Source organism: Pelodiscus sinensis, chromosome 13 (genome assembly GCF_052426305.1).
Source record: "Pelodiscus sinensis isolate ZL-2025 chromosome 13, ASM5242630v1, whole genome shotgun sequence".
Taxonomy (NCBI): Eukaryota; Metazoa; Chordata; order Testudines; family Trionychidae; genus Pelodiscus; species Pelodiscus sinensis.
Genome location: NC_143064.1, coordinates 17,694,654 through 17,711,784, shown reverse-complemented (window position 1 = coordinate 17,711,784; position 17,131 = coordinate 17,694,654). Strand labels below are relative to the sequence as shown.

The following is a 17,131-nucleotide window of genomic DNA, read 5'->3' as shown; positions in this document are numbered from 1 at the left end:
CAGTTATAATTAGGAACTACTCTTAGTGCATTTAAATTAGCAAATGAACAGTCATAGTATGTTACATTATTGAGAATGAATATGAATTTGCAAATAAATGGACATGTTACAGTCCTTGGGAGAAAAAAAATCTAGGATCATATTCTCAGCTGGTGCAAATCAGCTTAGTGCTAGCTTCAGTAGAACTCTGCCAATTTTCCAGCTAAGAATCTAGCCACTAAAATCTGTTTCCATCTTCAAACAACTGTAACCCAGATCCACACACACATGTAAAGCTGTCAGGTTTTAAGTTATACTGTCAGATGTACAGCTGTCGTGTAAATATTCCAAATACAAAAGGTCAGGTTTAGTTTATAAATTATCATGATTTTGATTTTAAATAGTTTGACATTTTAAGCAGTGGTTCTTTCATACCCACCTTATTGGTTTGTATAGATTGACTTTTTTAAATGCCAGCTGGTGACATTTAACACAAAGAGAAATCAGTCCAGACCCCAACTGTGAGCCCCATAGTCTAATCTTAGGGCCAGTTTTCCACTTAGTTTTGTTTCAAAACTGAGTTATTGGGAATGCTTTCTTTTATAGCTTTAGTTTATATGAATGTCTGACCTTAGCTTACTGTAAAGTCTCTCCTAATTCACCACACAGACACTAAAATATTTGAGACTTTGTAAAATACACAATTATGAGCAGTAAATCTTTGGGGTTATACTGTGTCTTTTAGCCACTGACCAGAGCACAAGGTACATAGGGATGACCTGTCCATTGGTCACTCCCAGAAATACTGTCCATAGTTTCTGGAAATACTGGACTGAATAGACCCAGAAAGCCTTCTGCGTCCTTTAAAAAGATGCAGCCTGTTCTAACCTCATCTGCCTGATAGCGCTAGCCTTGAAAGGTATAAGTGTGGAGTATCCTTCTCAGGAATTAATTTCTAGAGATCTTTTTGTATTTAATTAAAGCATTAACTCTGTGGGGATGTAAGTGTGAACCCTTAATAGGGACTGAATTTACTTTCTCTTTTTGAAATGCTGTCACAATCCAGTTAATCCAAACTCTAGGAATAGCCCTGGAAACACAATTCAAATGTAAAAATTGTGGAACTTTACTGCAAATAGTCCTTAAGTAACTTTCATTTCACCTTAATGTTAAAAACACTTGATTTGATCAGTTATATACACATATTTCAGCTGATTGAGGCTGCTCTTGACTGAATAATATTGTATGCATATTAGATGTCTGAGTAGTTGATTCTTCACTTTGATTGCAAGTGGCAGAAATAACTAGGGGAAAAAAACCTTTATTTGCTTATCAGTGACAGAAAAATAACATGAATCTAATATGGCCTGAACCCATTAGCAATAATGTTTTTGTTGCTGAATGAAGGTTGCTGAGGCAATCTGATGAGTGAGTGCATCTACTAGCCATTCTAGACATACTTTCTTTTCAGCCTGTGCCACACATGCTTTTTGGGCTGTTCTGGCCCTGTCTTAGCCCACTGATGGAAAGGAATTTCCATTCAATATCTGCCACCACAGCTTTCTTCCCCTGCAGACTGTCTGCCAGTAAAGCCCTCTGACTTGGTCTTTAGAACTGCCACAGTCAGCTCGAGTTAGTATATTTGAGTTAACCCACTTGAGCTAGCCTAGTGCAAGGGCCTTGTTGAGTGAAAGGATTTGTCTGTACTGAGATAAACCATCCACAGCAAAGCCCAGTTCAACTGATTTGAGCTCATGAGACTGTTCAGGCTTGGGATGAAGCTCAGGCTCTGAAGACCTTCCTCTATCATGGCCCCAGAGCCCAGGCACCAGGCCAAACCAGAAAGGCTACACTGCTGCTTTCTAGCCCTGCACAGTAAGCCCAATGAGCTTGTGGCAGATGACCAAGGCCAAGTGTGGTTCTTTTATTGCAGAGTATACACAGCCAAAGCGAACATATAGCTGCACACAATGACTGGACTGGCAATTTCAGATGCTTCAACTCAAGTTGCTACATCCCCACTGCTTTACCAGCTCTAGCATCAGCAGCAGTGAAGCTTCAAACCATTTCCAACCCCACACCTGAAGGACTAGCTAATCTGAATTTAAAGTGCCACTTAATATAATTTAGATAATTATATATGTGGACAGAAGTTGGGCGACGGACAAAACTCAAGGTGAACCTCAAGCTAACACTGCAGTGAAGCATATCCTATGATGCAGTGAATCCCTCCCCACACATACACACACATGTTAGTGATGTTCTGCATACAGATATTTCCAAGAACAAGTTTAAACTGCATAACAGAAAAAAACTGTGAAAATAGATAGGTTTATGCAGAAATACATTTCATGAATTTGTTCCCAAGTCTAAATCTGATCAATACAAACATTACTTTAGGCAAGCTGTAAAGACACAAGGCATCTTATCATTTTGAGAAGTAAGGGCATCTTTTCTTTCTCTAAAATATTTCCTGATTAATTGTGGCATCCTTGAAATGAAAAGCTTTTCCATCACTCTGAAATGCCCTCCCCCGCCATTCTGTCCTGGAAACCCTGACTTTTTAAACACATACTTTTTTGAACCAATAAGCAGACAGCCATATTGTATTAACATAGATAATTAAATATATTTTGCTCCCTAAGACCATGATTATTGTCCCCTCATTTTGTTTTTCTGGTTTAGAAAAATAAGATTAAATCTTTCTATTCTTTTTCGTCAGAGTTTGTTGCAATTTTTCCCCAACATGAAGACTTTTCAGACTATTTGTCATAATCAGTTAACAAGCACACATGTACGAGCTACCTCCGTAAGGCATAAAGTCCTTTTGAAATACATAGAGAACTCACAAATGCAAATGAATACCCCAATAACCAATATTTTCAGTGAATCTTTTGAAGTGGATTTTTCGTGATGGGAAAGTGTGTTGAATGAATTTTTGTCCCTTTTAAAGGGATTTCATACTTTGAAGTTACAGATACAGTAACTCTGGCCCTTGTCTAGCAAAGCTCTTACTGAACCCAAAAAGACTACTCATGTACCTAAGACTACGTATATGCTTAAATTGAATAAAAGCAAACAAACTCTCCAGAGCCATAATTATATATTATTTGTCTGAAACAGATAAAAGATAGTCTTTACATTTTTAGCCTCAGACAAATGCCAGCATTTCCTGTGAGCTCAGTGCTTTTTACTGGGAGTAAATTTCCATTGATTATGCTCGCATATGTCCAAGTTCTTTTTATATACCAATCCTAAATACCAAAACGAAATACATATTCTGACCCTTGTTCACAAATAAGTTTGAAAAATGGATTCCACTTTGAAATCAACATAAAGCACCACCCACTGGCTTTTAAGGGGTATTTTAATTTGAAACTTATTTGTAAGTCACAAAAAAAATGTCTAAACAAGGGGAAGTGTGAGCACTAGATCTAGACCGCTGTTGTACTTTAAGGATCATCTAGAATAGCCTAATGTAATCCTTATCCACCATCCAGCACAAGGAAGTTTCCCCTGTTTATGTCTAAAGGTATTTCTATGCTTCAGTTGGATAGGGTTACCATATTTGAATTTTCAAAAAAGAGGACACCCCCTAAGAGGGAGTGTATGTGTATCAGTATCTATCAACTCACATATTAATGTGTTATACACATTGTGTTAATACAACATGAGTTGGTAGATATTGATACACATACACTCCTTCTCAGGGGTGTCCTCTTTTTTGAAAGTTCAAATATGGTAACTCTACAGTTGGAAGTCTGCTTGCAGCACGTATAGAATAATCACGCTAGCTCTAACACAACCAACATGAGCACCAATAGGAGTGAAGCCATGGCAGCATGGACTTCAGATGACCATGGCATAACTGATATTGGTACTTGTGCTAGTTAGGTTTAAACCAGTTTAGATATGTCATACCTCTGATAGCAGAGGAGACATATCCTAAATTCCTTAATGCTTAGCACTCTTTTGGCTTAATGCATGCATAATACTCATTGGGTTTGATTCTGATCTAATTTGCACTAGTATAAATAAAGAGTAACTCTATAAAGTAAATGGAGTTATACTCGTGTTCAACCGGTATTCTTCAGTTCAGGATCAGGCCCACTGATGTGATTCTTGGTTCATTTTACATAGCAAGTAGATTTGGTATGGTGGCCTAGAGGTGAGGTGGAAGAGATCTGAAAGAAGAATAATGCATTCTTGAACTAACACTTGATGAGGAAGTGGTTTTAATAGGTGAAGTAAGATTGAATGGTATAGTGTCATGCATAGGCAGTAGAGAAATCTGTTCTTGGAACAAGACGTAAAGAAGTTTTCAACATGATCTGTATTTTCAAAAGCTGAAAATAATACAATACAAAGTGTTTATGTGCTTTTTTTCACCTTTACCCAGGAATGCTAATGTCAGTACACTGATATGGCAGTGCCAAATAGGAAGGCAAACCATCAAATGTGCCAAAGTAATCAGAAACTACATTCACTTGTCTTTTATTTCCTTTAATCACTCCTACTCTTTGGTGGAGTTCTGGGTTTTCTAATAGAGACAGGGAATTTTGGAATTGCTATATTAAAAGAATACCTATCTTCAGTTTGAAAATTGCCATAAGCCTAGTAATAACATGTCATTTTGAAAGTAATTGTTAACTGTATTGCTTTATTGTTATAAAAATGATGTCTACCTGAGAAAATGATGTTAGCACTGGATCTGGTATTACCAGCCTAATAATCGAAACGATTTTTGAATGATATATCCTGTAGTGCAGTGTTGAAATACTGACATGTTAGAAAGCTATTTTCCTCTTTATGGCAGGCAATATTATATTCTCATTGGTAAGAAGTTCACTCACTGGAATTATTCTTCCACTTTTAACACAGTTGTGCTGCAGTCACCAACATTTTTATACATTATTATCAAGCAGATCTTATTTAAATTTGAATGTTGATTATCTACTGCAGTTTAATGCACTGTCTGAAAAATACAGAACAGTCCTGCTATTAATTTCCCTTCATTAAATATTCAAAGTCTTTAAGAACTTCATCTGCTACCTGAGAGAAATGTATGAATAAAATGAATGTTTAAGTCATAATCCCTAAGAAATCAGATAGTACTTCAATTAATAGTTGATCTATGAGAGCACTAACCAAGTCTGACCTCTCATCATGAGCCCAGTTTTTAAAATAGCTTAGAGAGGAAGATGTTCAGAATTGGGGAAGGTTCTTAGAACCTTTTAATATACTATTTAAGAGATCTGATCCTACTTTACTGAAAGTGTTAAGTGCTTTTCTCCTGTATTGTCAAATTCAAAGATGAAATGCAGAAAATTTTAACTGCTGCCTTTTTTTCCAGCCAGATCATTTTATTTCAGTTTTGGTGGGTCAAAGGTTCATAAGAACTTATACCAAAATTTGACACCTAGCACTTCCGGAAGCATGTAACTCCAGTGTTCTAGGATTTGCCCATTGGTCTCCAGGTGATATTTAAGGTATTGTTTATGACCTGTGAAGAGTAAAGGTCTGGAGCCAGCCTGTGTGAGGGATCGCCTCTCTCCCCATGCCATTCTGCCACAGATGCAGTCAGCAAGGGTGCTTGAGTTGAATTCCCCTCCTTTTATATAAAAGGAGAGTGGGGCAGCTAACAGGATGCTCTCTACAGGAGTTCCAGACTCTGGAACTTGCTCTCTCTCCACTTTGGCCCAAAATAGTTTGAATTTTACTGATTTCCCAGTTACGATACGTAAGACATCTCTTTGAGTGGCTTTCTGGAGAAGGTTAAGGGTGTACTATCATTTTAATTCTGCTTAGATTTTATTGTACTTCAGCAGTCTTTTAGATTACCTAGCACCTTGGATAGGCATCTTTTGGTAATTTAAATAGAAATAAGTAGAGTAAAATAAGTTAGTTATGTGAATAAAAGTGGCCGGATCTTCAGAAAGAGTGAACACCTACAGCTGCAATTGAAATCAATGGTGCCATCTCTGAAAACCAGGCTATTCATTGAGATGACAGCATACATTTAGACACACAACTTTGGGCACCCACACATGAAAATTTTGGCATGTCCAGATTGTGCATTGGCACAGACATATTTTCAGAGAATCTTAACATTGATTTTAATAAGCTTTTACAGGTAATGGTCCTTTCATATGGAACAGAAGGTGGAATGAGTAAAAACAAAAATGGAAGCCCTTCCATATGTTTTCTGCATGCTGAAAGCATAGCAGAATTGAGCACAAGTAGTTTGTAAGAGGGAACAACACTTTCTTTGTCACCATCCTTTTTTCTTCTCTCATGTTCAGGGATCGTACACAAAGGAAATGGAGAAAACATGTTCATTTCCCAGCAACCCCCAGTCATCTCAACCATCATGGGCAATGGACACCAGAGAAGTGTCTCCTGTTCCAATTGCAATGGACTTGCCCTCAGCAGCAAACTCTTTGCCCCGGTTGCCTTGGCTTCTGGTCCAGATGGCAGTGTGTACATTGGAGACTTCAATTTTGTCAGACGCATTTTTCCCTCAGGAAATTCCATTAGCATTTTAGAATTAAGGTAGGAGATCTTGGAGTTTACTGATTGGTGGTCAGATCTATTAATGTGAACATGATACACGAGAAATACAGTAAAATGTATTTAAAGGACCTAAGAGATTAACCAAATTTCACTGCCTGTAAGAAACATGACTTTCTCATGAAGCATAAAATTTACCCCTTTGAGATTACCTTAAAGTGGCCACTTAAACAGGATGCAGTAGGGAGGGCTGCCTCTGTTTGTTGGCCACTGGTACAGGTATCGCATAATTAATCAAGCTGCAACATTGAATTATCTGAGTCTTCTCCCCATATTTGTCGTAGTTAGTTTTTCAAAATAGAATAAAATTTTAAAGTATTTTTGTTTAAAACTAGTATTACTCCTGTTGGAGTATTTAAATTGAGGAGTAGGTATGTATGTTAGTTCAGAGATAACAATAGACACTTTACCTGCCTGTACAGTAGATGGACAGATCAAGTTCAGAAGTACTCAAATATAGTTACATTGCTCACTGTCTCTTTTAGAAAGCACAGCAAAGTAGAGCTGGGTTGAACTCCAGACAGGCAGTGTCAAACCATGTGTTGCTACATCACCAAAAAGCTACCCTGACACTGCTAATCCCTTATAATTGACACTTTATCCAGTTTTACTCTGTTGGTAGCTATTAAATAGTTCTGGCCCCTAAACAGTACCCTAAAGCATATGTCTCACTCACCATTGGTGCTCTGCATCTTGTGTCACTTAGAGCTTGAATCTACAAGATGCTGGGTGCTCTCAACTTGTGTTGAGGTCAGAAGGAGCACTCAGCACTGTTCAGGATCAAACCCTTACTAACATTAGTACTGAACCACACACAGAACTAGGTACCATGTAAAGTACAGAGGCCACACTAAACCTATTTTACTCATCAAAACGTGGTCATGTAACCAGTTAACATAGTTAAAGTATGATTGTAAGTTAATTGCTCAATGTGAAGTTAGAGATGTTTACTGTAGAAAGGAAGCAACTGAATGTGAGTGGGAAAAACAAGTGGAGTAGAGATGGGATGCTGAATGATTTAACTGTTTATGTCTTTAGTGTCTATAATTTATATTGGGGGACATACAAAGTTAACTGTGTTTTCATATGTATAAAGAAGTGGGTTGTGCCCATGAAAGCTACGTACAGCTACATGTTTTGTTATCTTGTTTTGTTAGTCTCTAAGGTGCTGCAAGACTATTTGTTGTGTTTTAAGTTTTTCCAGTTAAAAGCTAACACAGCTACCCCTCTGAAGCTTTTGTCTATGTCAAAGTTATTATTATATTGGGTTGGTTTATGTTGGTTTGGTTTGTTCACTGATACTGACAATTGTTGTTTTACTTTTCTTGTGGCTCCTGGATTAATTTGCCATATTAGGAACAGAGATACAAGACATAGGTAAGTAAATCATGGTGCAGTTATGTATGCATCCAACTGATTTAAAAGACCATTCATACACAAGCAATGAGGAACATAAACAAAGGAATGTTTAATATAGGTTTACAGAAACATTGTGTGGTTCACAAATATGAATGTGAATCAAATAAAGCTTTGTTTGCTTTAGAGAAGCATAGGTTTGTTCACTTTATATGGCTCAGCTGTCCCACTAACCTGAAAGACCCTGAGGTTAATCAGCCAGGCACCATGTAAAGGACTCAGCCTGAAGAATGACTAAGGTTATTGTTAAAGGTAACTCCGTTATTTTATTAACTCATGTTGTGTTAATTTCGTGTTATATTGTGGATATGCTTGCCATGGGAAATTGGAACAGGTGCACTTAAGAAATAGAAAAAACAAAAGTCTTTGGAGGAAGACTAGAGAGTTGTAGTTTATTAACTTATGGCTACCTTGTGACTGTAGAGACTGTCCTGAGTGAGGGACAGTGCAGAGCTGAATTGCCTCATGAGCAGCCCAGAGAATTGTGGTGAAGGGTCTGACTGCACTGCAATCAGAGAGGTGAGTGCAGCACATTTAGTTACACTTGAAATAGCTTGGACTTGAGTAACTGGGATAACAGTAGTAAAGCCACAGTAACATGAAAGGCAGATTGGGCTTTTACCTGGGGTACTGAGTGGAGTTGTTCAGCCCATGCTTCTCCCATGATCTCATAATGTCACTGCTGCTGTTGTAGGAGCTAGCTAGATCAAAACTAGCTTGGTGCTGCAGTCACATCTCTTATTGCAGTGTATACCTGCCCTTGGTGAGTCACATTTCCCTGCCCCCCCTCTCCCCCTCCTCCCCCCGCTTCTCCCTTGCTTGGTAAAGCAAACAAGTTACTTTCCCTTTTCTCATGGAGTATCTCAGTCCCCACTGTGCAGCAAGCAAGTAGTTTAGAGGGAAAAGGGAAGAGCCAACAAGGGCTCTTCCTATTGCTTCCATCCACTTGCTTGCAGCAAGGCACATTGGACAAGTAGGCCTGGCTCTCCTCACCACAATGGAGTCTTGGTTTAGTATTGGAGCAATATGAATGTGGGGCCTTTAATTCCCCTGTGTGGCTAAGGCAGCTGTGACAACCTAACCTTTAGAAATGGCCTGTAAAAGGTAAGGCAGAACAGACAGACCATAAGTATCTGGCTGCTCATGCTTTCCTTAGAAACAAAGTCTTCAGACTCCTGTTGTTTTAAAAAGCAGATAGATAAATCAGGATGGAGGCATCCCATTTTGATGATTGCATGGCATAGCAGGCAAGAACTGTAGCAGACTGAACCAAATACAGAAATGTATTTTAAAAATGTTTTGTTTTGAGAACTGATATCACAATCACTGTTATTAAGTGTTAGTCACAATCATATTATTGAATATGATTGTTTGTTTGCCAACTTCCTTATCAAAAATATCTTTCTGGTATTTTGTAACAAAAACTTAATACAGTAAACTTCCGATAATCCGGCACCTTTAGCACCCAGGGGGTGCCGGATTATCACATATGCTGGACTATCGGAAGGGGGGGCTATGAGGGGTCTTGGGTGGGGTGGGGGATGGGGATGCCGCCCCAGACCCCTCATAGCCCCCCCTTCTGATAGTCCAGCTCTGCCCCAGGCATCCCCGATTCAGCCACTGCTGGTCAGTTTCAGCAGCGGCTGAATCGGGGACGCCTGGGGCAGGGCAGCTGGGGTGCTGCCCGATTGGTCTGGTAGCGCCGTCCCTCGGCACTGTGAGACCAACCCGGCAGCACCCCAGCTGCTCTTGGGAGCGCCTGGGACAGAGCAGCTAGGATGCTGCCGGGTTGGTCCCGCAGCGCCGAGGGGCGGGCACTACGGGACCAACCCTCCAGCACCCCAGCTGCTCTGCCCCAGGCTTCCCGATTCAGCCACTACTGAAACTGACCAGCAGCTGACCAGAATCAGCTGCTGGTCAGTTTCAGCAGCGGCTGACTTGTGGATGCCTGGGGCAGAGCAGCTGGGGTGCTGCTGGAATCAGCCGCTAGTCAGTTTCAGCAGCGGCTGAATCGGGGACGCCTAGGGCAGAGCAGCTGGGGTGCTGCTGGGTTGGTCCGGTAGCGCCGCCCCTCGGCGCTGTGGGACCAACCCGGCAGCACTCCAGCTGCTCTTCCCCAGGCATCCCCAAGAGCAGCTGGGGTGCTGCCGGGTTGGTCCCGCAGCCCCGAGGGGCAGTGCTATGGGACCAACCCGGCAGCACCCCAGCTGCTCTGCCCGTGGCTTCCGCAATTCAGCTGCTGGTCAGTTTCAACAGCAGCTGAATCGGGGTAGCCAGGCACAGAGCAGCTCCAACTGTCTGGCAGCCGGAGCACTTCCGGGTTCCTGATGGTGCCAGACCATCAGGAGTGCCAGAGCATTGGATGCCGGACCAATGGAGTTTTACTGTAGATACTGAAGTGACAATTCCTGGCCAATTGCATGCATCGCCACAGTTTGTTTTAATAATTGTTTCCATTTGTTATGTATTAACCCTGTCTAAGTCCTTCTAAATTTTATGAAGTTGAAAAGAGGAAAATTGAGTTTGTTCACTCTAGAGTGACAATTGTCAAAAAATGGCATTAATTGAGCTTTTAATTTTTGCTTCCCTTTCTGAAATGTATTTTCTAAATACCAATGCACTATAATAAAATACACTGGCATTTTTAGATAGGCTTAGTTAAATTAAGTTACTTGTCTAATTGCTTCCCACTGAAGTGCAGCTAGGTTTTAATTGTAAATATTAATTGCCTCTTTGCAAAGCTATATTATTTTGACTAGCTTAAGTGAAGTGATTTGTGTTAAATTGGAGGGCATCACTTGTAGATAACACAGGCAAAGAGGTTATGGAAAATCTTTTTTCAGTCTGTAAATAAACAGTCTGTACACAGTTCTGTGGTGGCTTTAAAAGCTACAGCCACTTTACATTAACAGAGGATGTGGGTGGGCACCATGCTTTCTTCCTAAGGAGGACAGATGAATGTAGCATGCTTCCAGGCTGATAGAGAGCATGTGCAGGAATAACCACTATCCCCTTTGGGACAGCTTGAGTAACCTGCAGTTTGGAGTTGGAACACCACAGAATGAGCTCTTAAAACTCCTCTGAGCGCTGGGGAAGTTCTTATGCTACACCATGTTGATGAATGCTCAGCCAGTTCTTTAAACTCATGCAGAGGGGAGAATGGAGCTGGAGCCTTGCCTCTTTCTCACCCATTTTGAGGCAGGTTGCATATCAAAGGGATGTAGAGATGTTGTTGCTCTGCTTCCTAATTGAAAGAATGCAGTAAGGCTGCCCATCCCTGCATAGGTGTGATTATGCCTCATCCATTCAAGAATAATTGCTTTCTCCCCTAATAACCCTCCTCCCCTCACAAGGAAAGACAATAATCGAGCCCCTTAATTGTCACAACATGCTCTCCTCCTGATGCCAATCTGTACTGCATACTGGTGCAGCAGGGAGGCAAGGCCACCACTCCCTTCACCGATGGCCATCTGCGCCCAAGCTGCCACTTATGGTGCTGTGTCTGCCTATACCTTTAACTCAGGAAGCAGAAGCAGCAAACTTTTGGCCACTGGCTCCATAGGTATGCAAGGGAGAAAAGTTTTCCAAAATCCAGTCCTCAATGCAGTCCTCTTAAGGAAAATAGATGCATTTCAGAATGTTCCTTAAAGGTCAAAAGAATCAGGCAATTTGATACCTGGTGTTGGAGAAAATTCCAGAATCTAGGCAGCACATAAAAATTGCCTCTTAGTAACTTCATTTTTTATTTATATTATGTGGGGATCCTCTGTAGCAATATCACATGAGGAGAGAGGCATTTTTCTCTCCAATCTCATTTATGTTGTGATAGAAGGGAGGGGTTTGTGGGTAAGACTAGAAATTTGGAGGGTTTCTATATTCATGTGATGGATTCTGTGTCCTGTCCTAGAGATTTTTTGGGGGTATTCTGCTGCCTTTTTGATGACCCCTTTATGGAGACTATTCTATTTTTTTCAAATTCTTAAACAGAATCCATGTACATAGTCTCAGAGCACCTGCCCGTTAAGCAACATGACTGACGTCTGTCACATGCCATCATTTCCTCCTTTTTCCTTCCCTCTCCTCAAGGTGAAATTACATGTGGTGAAGGTTTATTTTAAAAGGTGAAACAGTACCGTGGGCTACATGGCAAGCACTTGTTTCATTTGAAAACATTTTAGTTAAAGAAGAATAAAGAATCTAAAGGAAGGAAATAATTTGTTCTGAAATGAATCATTATTAATTTTGCTTTATTAATGTATTTTGTATAGTTTTTAACTGCTAATTAAAACTTTGCCAGGTTTGGATGATTCCCAACTTCCCATAAGATCAGAAGTATTTGGCTGTGCTCCTTTTCTGCTAGTAATATTTAAATTCAAACACTTTAGCATTGAAGATTTTAAGCATAGATAACACTAAGAGGCTTTTAAATAGCTGGTGTATTAAAGCTAATCATACAGATGACAGAAAACATATCGAAGAGGAAAGTACATAATAACCTCTGTTACTTTGTGGTTTTTAGAAGATCAATAGAGTACATTCATTCAACATCTTGAATTGTGCTAGCAAATTTTTCCGTACTGGTCTGTTATAGAAAGTCTTTTGTTTGGTCAGACCAGGTATCTTTTGAACTTCAGCCATAAACACTAGACATGGTCTTTAACATTTTTGTTAGCAATATTCAGAATTAATTTCAGAATAATGACAAATTTTAATTCAGTAATTAATCGCATTCTCTTTATTCTGCACTCATCTTTTTTCTGCCAGATGCCTTCTCTCAGCTCCCCTTTCTTTCTCCATATTTGCTTCTATTCAGTCTGTCCCTCTCCATGCTACCTTCTTCTTTTTCATAAAAGCTAATGGTCAGGATTGTACTAGCCTAGTTTGTGTCCTGATTCTGAGAGTGCTGAGAACTCAGTTCCTTTGGATGTCAGTGGGAGTGGAGGGTTCTAAGCACCTTGAAGGTTCAGGCTCTAACTATTAAATTTATATCACAGGCTTCATATAATTTCTCATCAATGGAAATAAGGTATTCCAACGGATCCTTTACTAGAGGAATTGCAGAAATATGCAAAGTTATATAGTGCACCAAATAGACTAATAATCTAGAAGAAATCAAGCAAAGAATATATATCTGTTCAGACACATTATCATCAATATAGTTCATAACATACTTTTCCATTGATCTGTAACATTGCCCAGTGATGTAGGGCCATCTAATAGTCAATAAAACTGAGTTATCTCCCTCGGTCAGTCAAATGTTTTATATTTTAAGCGATTCCATCAGCTTAAAATCTAATCAGTTTACCAGAAAAGGGGGGCATTAAAAGAACTTTCAGGCACTATTCTTGCCCTGGAATCCCTCGCTGATGTGGTGATTTTAATTACATTTTCTTCATACAGTATTGTTTTTTCTCTTCCCTGTTGCATGAAAAACCCAGATGGGGAAACTGGTTGTACACAAAACATTGTCAAATGCACCAGGTAAACAGACTGACAAAGCAGAGAAACACATTTTTTCTCATCTCTGGCTATTAATCTCAGGCATTCACTGTAACAATAGTTATAAAATATTGTCCTGAAAGAAGTATGATTTTTAACAGTGTTTCTTTTAACTATATGATATTTAATATTTTAACAAAGAATGCATTTCAGTAAGAAATTTAAATTTGTTATATTGAAAAACAAAAAAACTCCCACAGACTGGCATGAGGAGGCATTTTCCAGAAACATTGAAAGCAGTACAGAGAGTTCTGTTTCTCAGACACTTGCCTACTAGGTGTTACTCACATGCTCAGGGTCAAGGAATTTTCCCCAAGTCAGATTGTCATGACTTTGTGAGGATTTCTGCCTTCCTCTGCAGTATGGAACATAGATCTCACTTGCTAAGATCATCTGGGTTCTTGTCAACAAATCAATCCCCTACCATTGCATGGACCTTGTTCCCTTCTGTGCTCTGCCTGCAGAACACAATAATTTAACCTTCTTAGGGCTGTAATACTTTAGTCCAATGGTTTTCAACCTGTGATTTGCAGATCCCTGGAGGTCCAAAGTAGTGTGCACCTCCATTTAAAAATTTTTAGGTTTCTGGAAATGGAAAAAATTTGAAAACTACGTCTTTAGTCTGTTGCAGGATGTGGGTCTCAATTCTGGTAACTTGGGTTGGGTTCTGTGCCCTGAAATATGCAGGAGATCAGACGATAATCTGATGTCCCTTCAAGCCTTAAACGCTGTGACACTGTAAAGATTCTAGTCTAGTTGAGGCCAGAAAATACCTTCTCCTTCCCAGGAGATCATTGCCGTGTTTTATAAACCTCTTATAAATCAGTCTGTTTCTCAGAAGTACATTAGGGATCTACATCTGGTGGTAGAACATTCATTATGTGCCTGTGGCAGTGCTTGGAATTTCTGCAGATGTTGGCTAATGATGGTTCTGATCATGCCTGCACTGAATCATCCTGATTCCAGTGACCCTCTGCCAAGGCTTCAAGCCCTGTCCATATTGATCCCTTTTTATGACCAGGCCCATCTTAGCCAGTGTCTGTAGGATGCCTGCTATCTTAGCAAGATGAAGACCATTGTCTGTGCTACTTTGTGTCCTCTGTCCTAAACTAACATAGATCATTCAACAGTCAGAAAAAAGAAATAATCTGATTGGCTAATGAGATGCAGCCCAGTTCACCGATTAGAGTTGAAGCTTCATCACTTAATTAGCATATATAAATATTTTAAAATTATGCTTCATAATTGCAATACAATAATCCAGTGCACAAATTATTGTCCATTAATTCGTGCCTAGTTGCATTAATGGTATTTGGCCTTCCACTTGCTCTTGAAAATGTATTAGGTATGAATTAATGCACCACATTTCACACTGTGGTCTTTCTTAATGATTAAATAAGGTTAAAAATAAACTGATGTGGATATTTGTGCTCATTCAGAATACTCTATGATGCATCCTGCTGTTTCATGCAATATGTAGGTTTGGTTTTGAATGTTGAAAGTAATGCCTCTTAACGCATATATGAAAGTGGACCCAACTTCGGAAAACTGTGACAAGACAGACCGCATAAGGTTTATGTCAGTGAAAGTAAATACTACATACAAGGAGAAAGATGAACAAATTAATTTTGTGACTTTACTCTTCTTTGTCTTAGCACAAGTCCAGCTCACAAGTACTACCTGGCTGTGGACCCAGTGTCAGAATCCCTTTATTTATCAGATACAAACACCAGGAGAATCTACAAAGTGAAATCTCTCAGTGAAACAAAGGATTTGGCAAAAAACTATGATGTGGTGGCAGGGACAGGAGATCAGTGCCTTCCGTTTGATCAGAGTCACTGTGGAGATAGTGGGAGGGCATCAGAAGCATCACTCAACAGTCCTAGAGGTAGGGAAACATTGTATTTAGTGTTTACCTTATTTGTGTTGGTTAGGGTATTTTTATTTTCTTAATTATAGTAAAACTCAAATGAAGTTGGCTATATGAAATTGGATTTCAAGTGACATATACTCCTTCTCCCCATGCCTCATGATTGGAACAAAATAAGTTATCCTTTTCAGTATTACAAACAAGTTAGTTTTATTCTAGTTGTGTTTGACATAAATGAAATATTCTCTTTTGGTGATGTTCTTATTTATTATTTATTATTCACCATACAGTAAAATAATGTAATTTTAAATTTAATCTTTCAAACACTGTGGATGGAAGGGCTAATATATTGCTTGATGCATATAAGTATACATAGGTATATACATATTAAAGAAGACACAAGGCAACAATGTACTTGAAATGGAGATCCATCATAGTATTTATTTGGAAATCACTAATTTGTCTGGGCTCATTAATTATACCTTTATCAATATCTCACTTGTTCTGAGTAAAATAATAAGTTTGTAGCTTTTTGTTCCCAAAGTAAATATTGTATTTTCAGGAATTGCATATGTACAAATTCTTAATAATCAGTAGCACTAAAATCCAATCCACGTGCCTTAAAACTACTGTAAAACACAGCATACTGGCTCATCCTGCGCACCTTCAACTTGCGCACCTTCAGGTTCCGCTCCAGCAACCTGAGCACCTTCAACTTCTACTGAATTCAGTTGGAATGAAAGGTACTCGGTACTCAGCATTCCACATGACAGAGCTCTGAGTGAGTTGCTATTTGCTCATTCCTCTTAGCATCCTGCAAACTCCTAACGAATAGCTCTAATAAGGAAAATTTAGATTTTAGATCAACAGAAAATTAAAATGTATTTCCAAGGCAAGCAATGAACCCTGTTTTAAGATGTATTTAGTAACATATTGTAGCTAGAGCCAGAGTGACTTTAATGTGTCTTTAGTGATGGAAGGTAAGTGCAAGGTAAGTATAGAAATAAATATTAATCTTCAGGCAGCTAATTAATATGCCAAATCAACTCTAAAAATAGAAGGAAACATACTAGTCAATGTATTATTGCTGGCCATAATTGATTATATCTCATTAGAATACAACTTGCTGTTCTGTGTTGTTTATTTACAAAGGGAAAATATTGGTGAAAATTTCTAATATGTTGGTTATATATTTGGCTTTCTAAATATAAGACTGAAGTTATAAGGGAAGATGAATTGTGTTGTTACCACCTGATTTATAAGCTGCTATTTGATGCTGAAAGTACTATTAATGAGTCATGGAGCAGCTAGCAAAAACCTAAATGCATATAGTAAACTGAAAGCTGATACTGGCAAGGCAAGTGGTGAGTTCTGATTTCAGAGAAATCAGGAGCTGCATTTATTTAAGATAAATAAAAGGAAGTTCTTCACAGAGAGCATAGTAAATCTGTGGAATTCCTTGTCTGGGGAGGTCGTGAAGGCTAGGACTATAACAGGGTTTAAAAAAGAGCTAAATACATTCATGGAGGTTAGGTCTATTAACGGCTATTAGCCAGGATGGGTAAGGAATGGTGCCCCTAGCCTCTGTTTGTCAGAAGGTGGAGATGTATGACAGGAGAGAGATCACTTGATCGTTACCTGTTCGGTTCACTCCCGCTGGGACACCTGGCATTGGCCTCTGTCAGCAGACCGGATACTGGGCTGGATGGACCTTTGGTCTGACCCAGTATGGTCATTCTTATGTATTATGCGTATGCTATTATTTTCATAACCTTGGTTCCCCATCTCCACAATTAA

General features: G+C 39.3%; 1 protein-coding gene across 4 annotated transcripts in view; it reads left to right on the top strand.

Annotated features, from left to right (window-relative positions):
* Positions 1-17,131, top strand: part of TENM1 (teneurin transmembrane protein 1) — a 744,434-nt gene that overhangs the window by 622,362 nt on the left and 104,941 nt on the right. For all 4 annotated transcript variants that reach the window (XM_089781841.1, XM_089781839.1, XM_089781838.1 and 1 more), the window contains 3 exons: positions 6,282-6,531; positions 7,906-7,926; positions 15,120-15,352. In XM_089781841.1, coding sequence (XP_089637967.1) covers positions 6,282-6,531; positions 7,906-7,926; positions 15,120-15,352 — 504 coding nt within the window. The remainder of the gene's footprint in view (positions 1-6,281; positions 6,532-7,905; positions 7,927-15,119; positions 15,353-17,131) is intronic.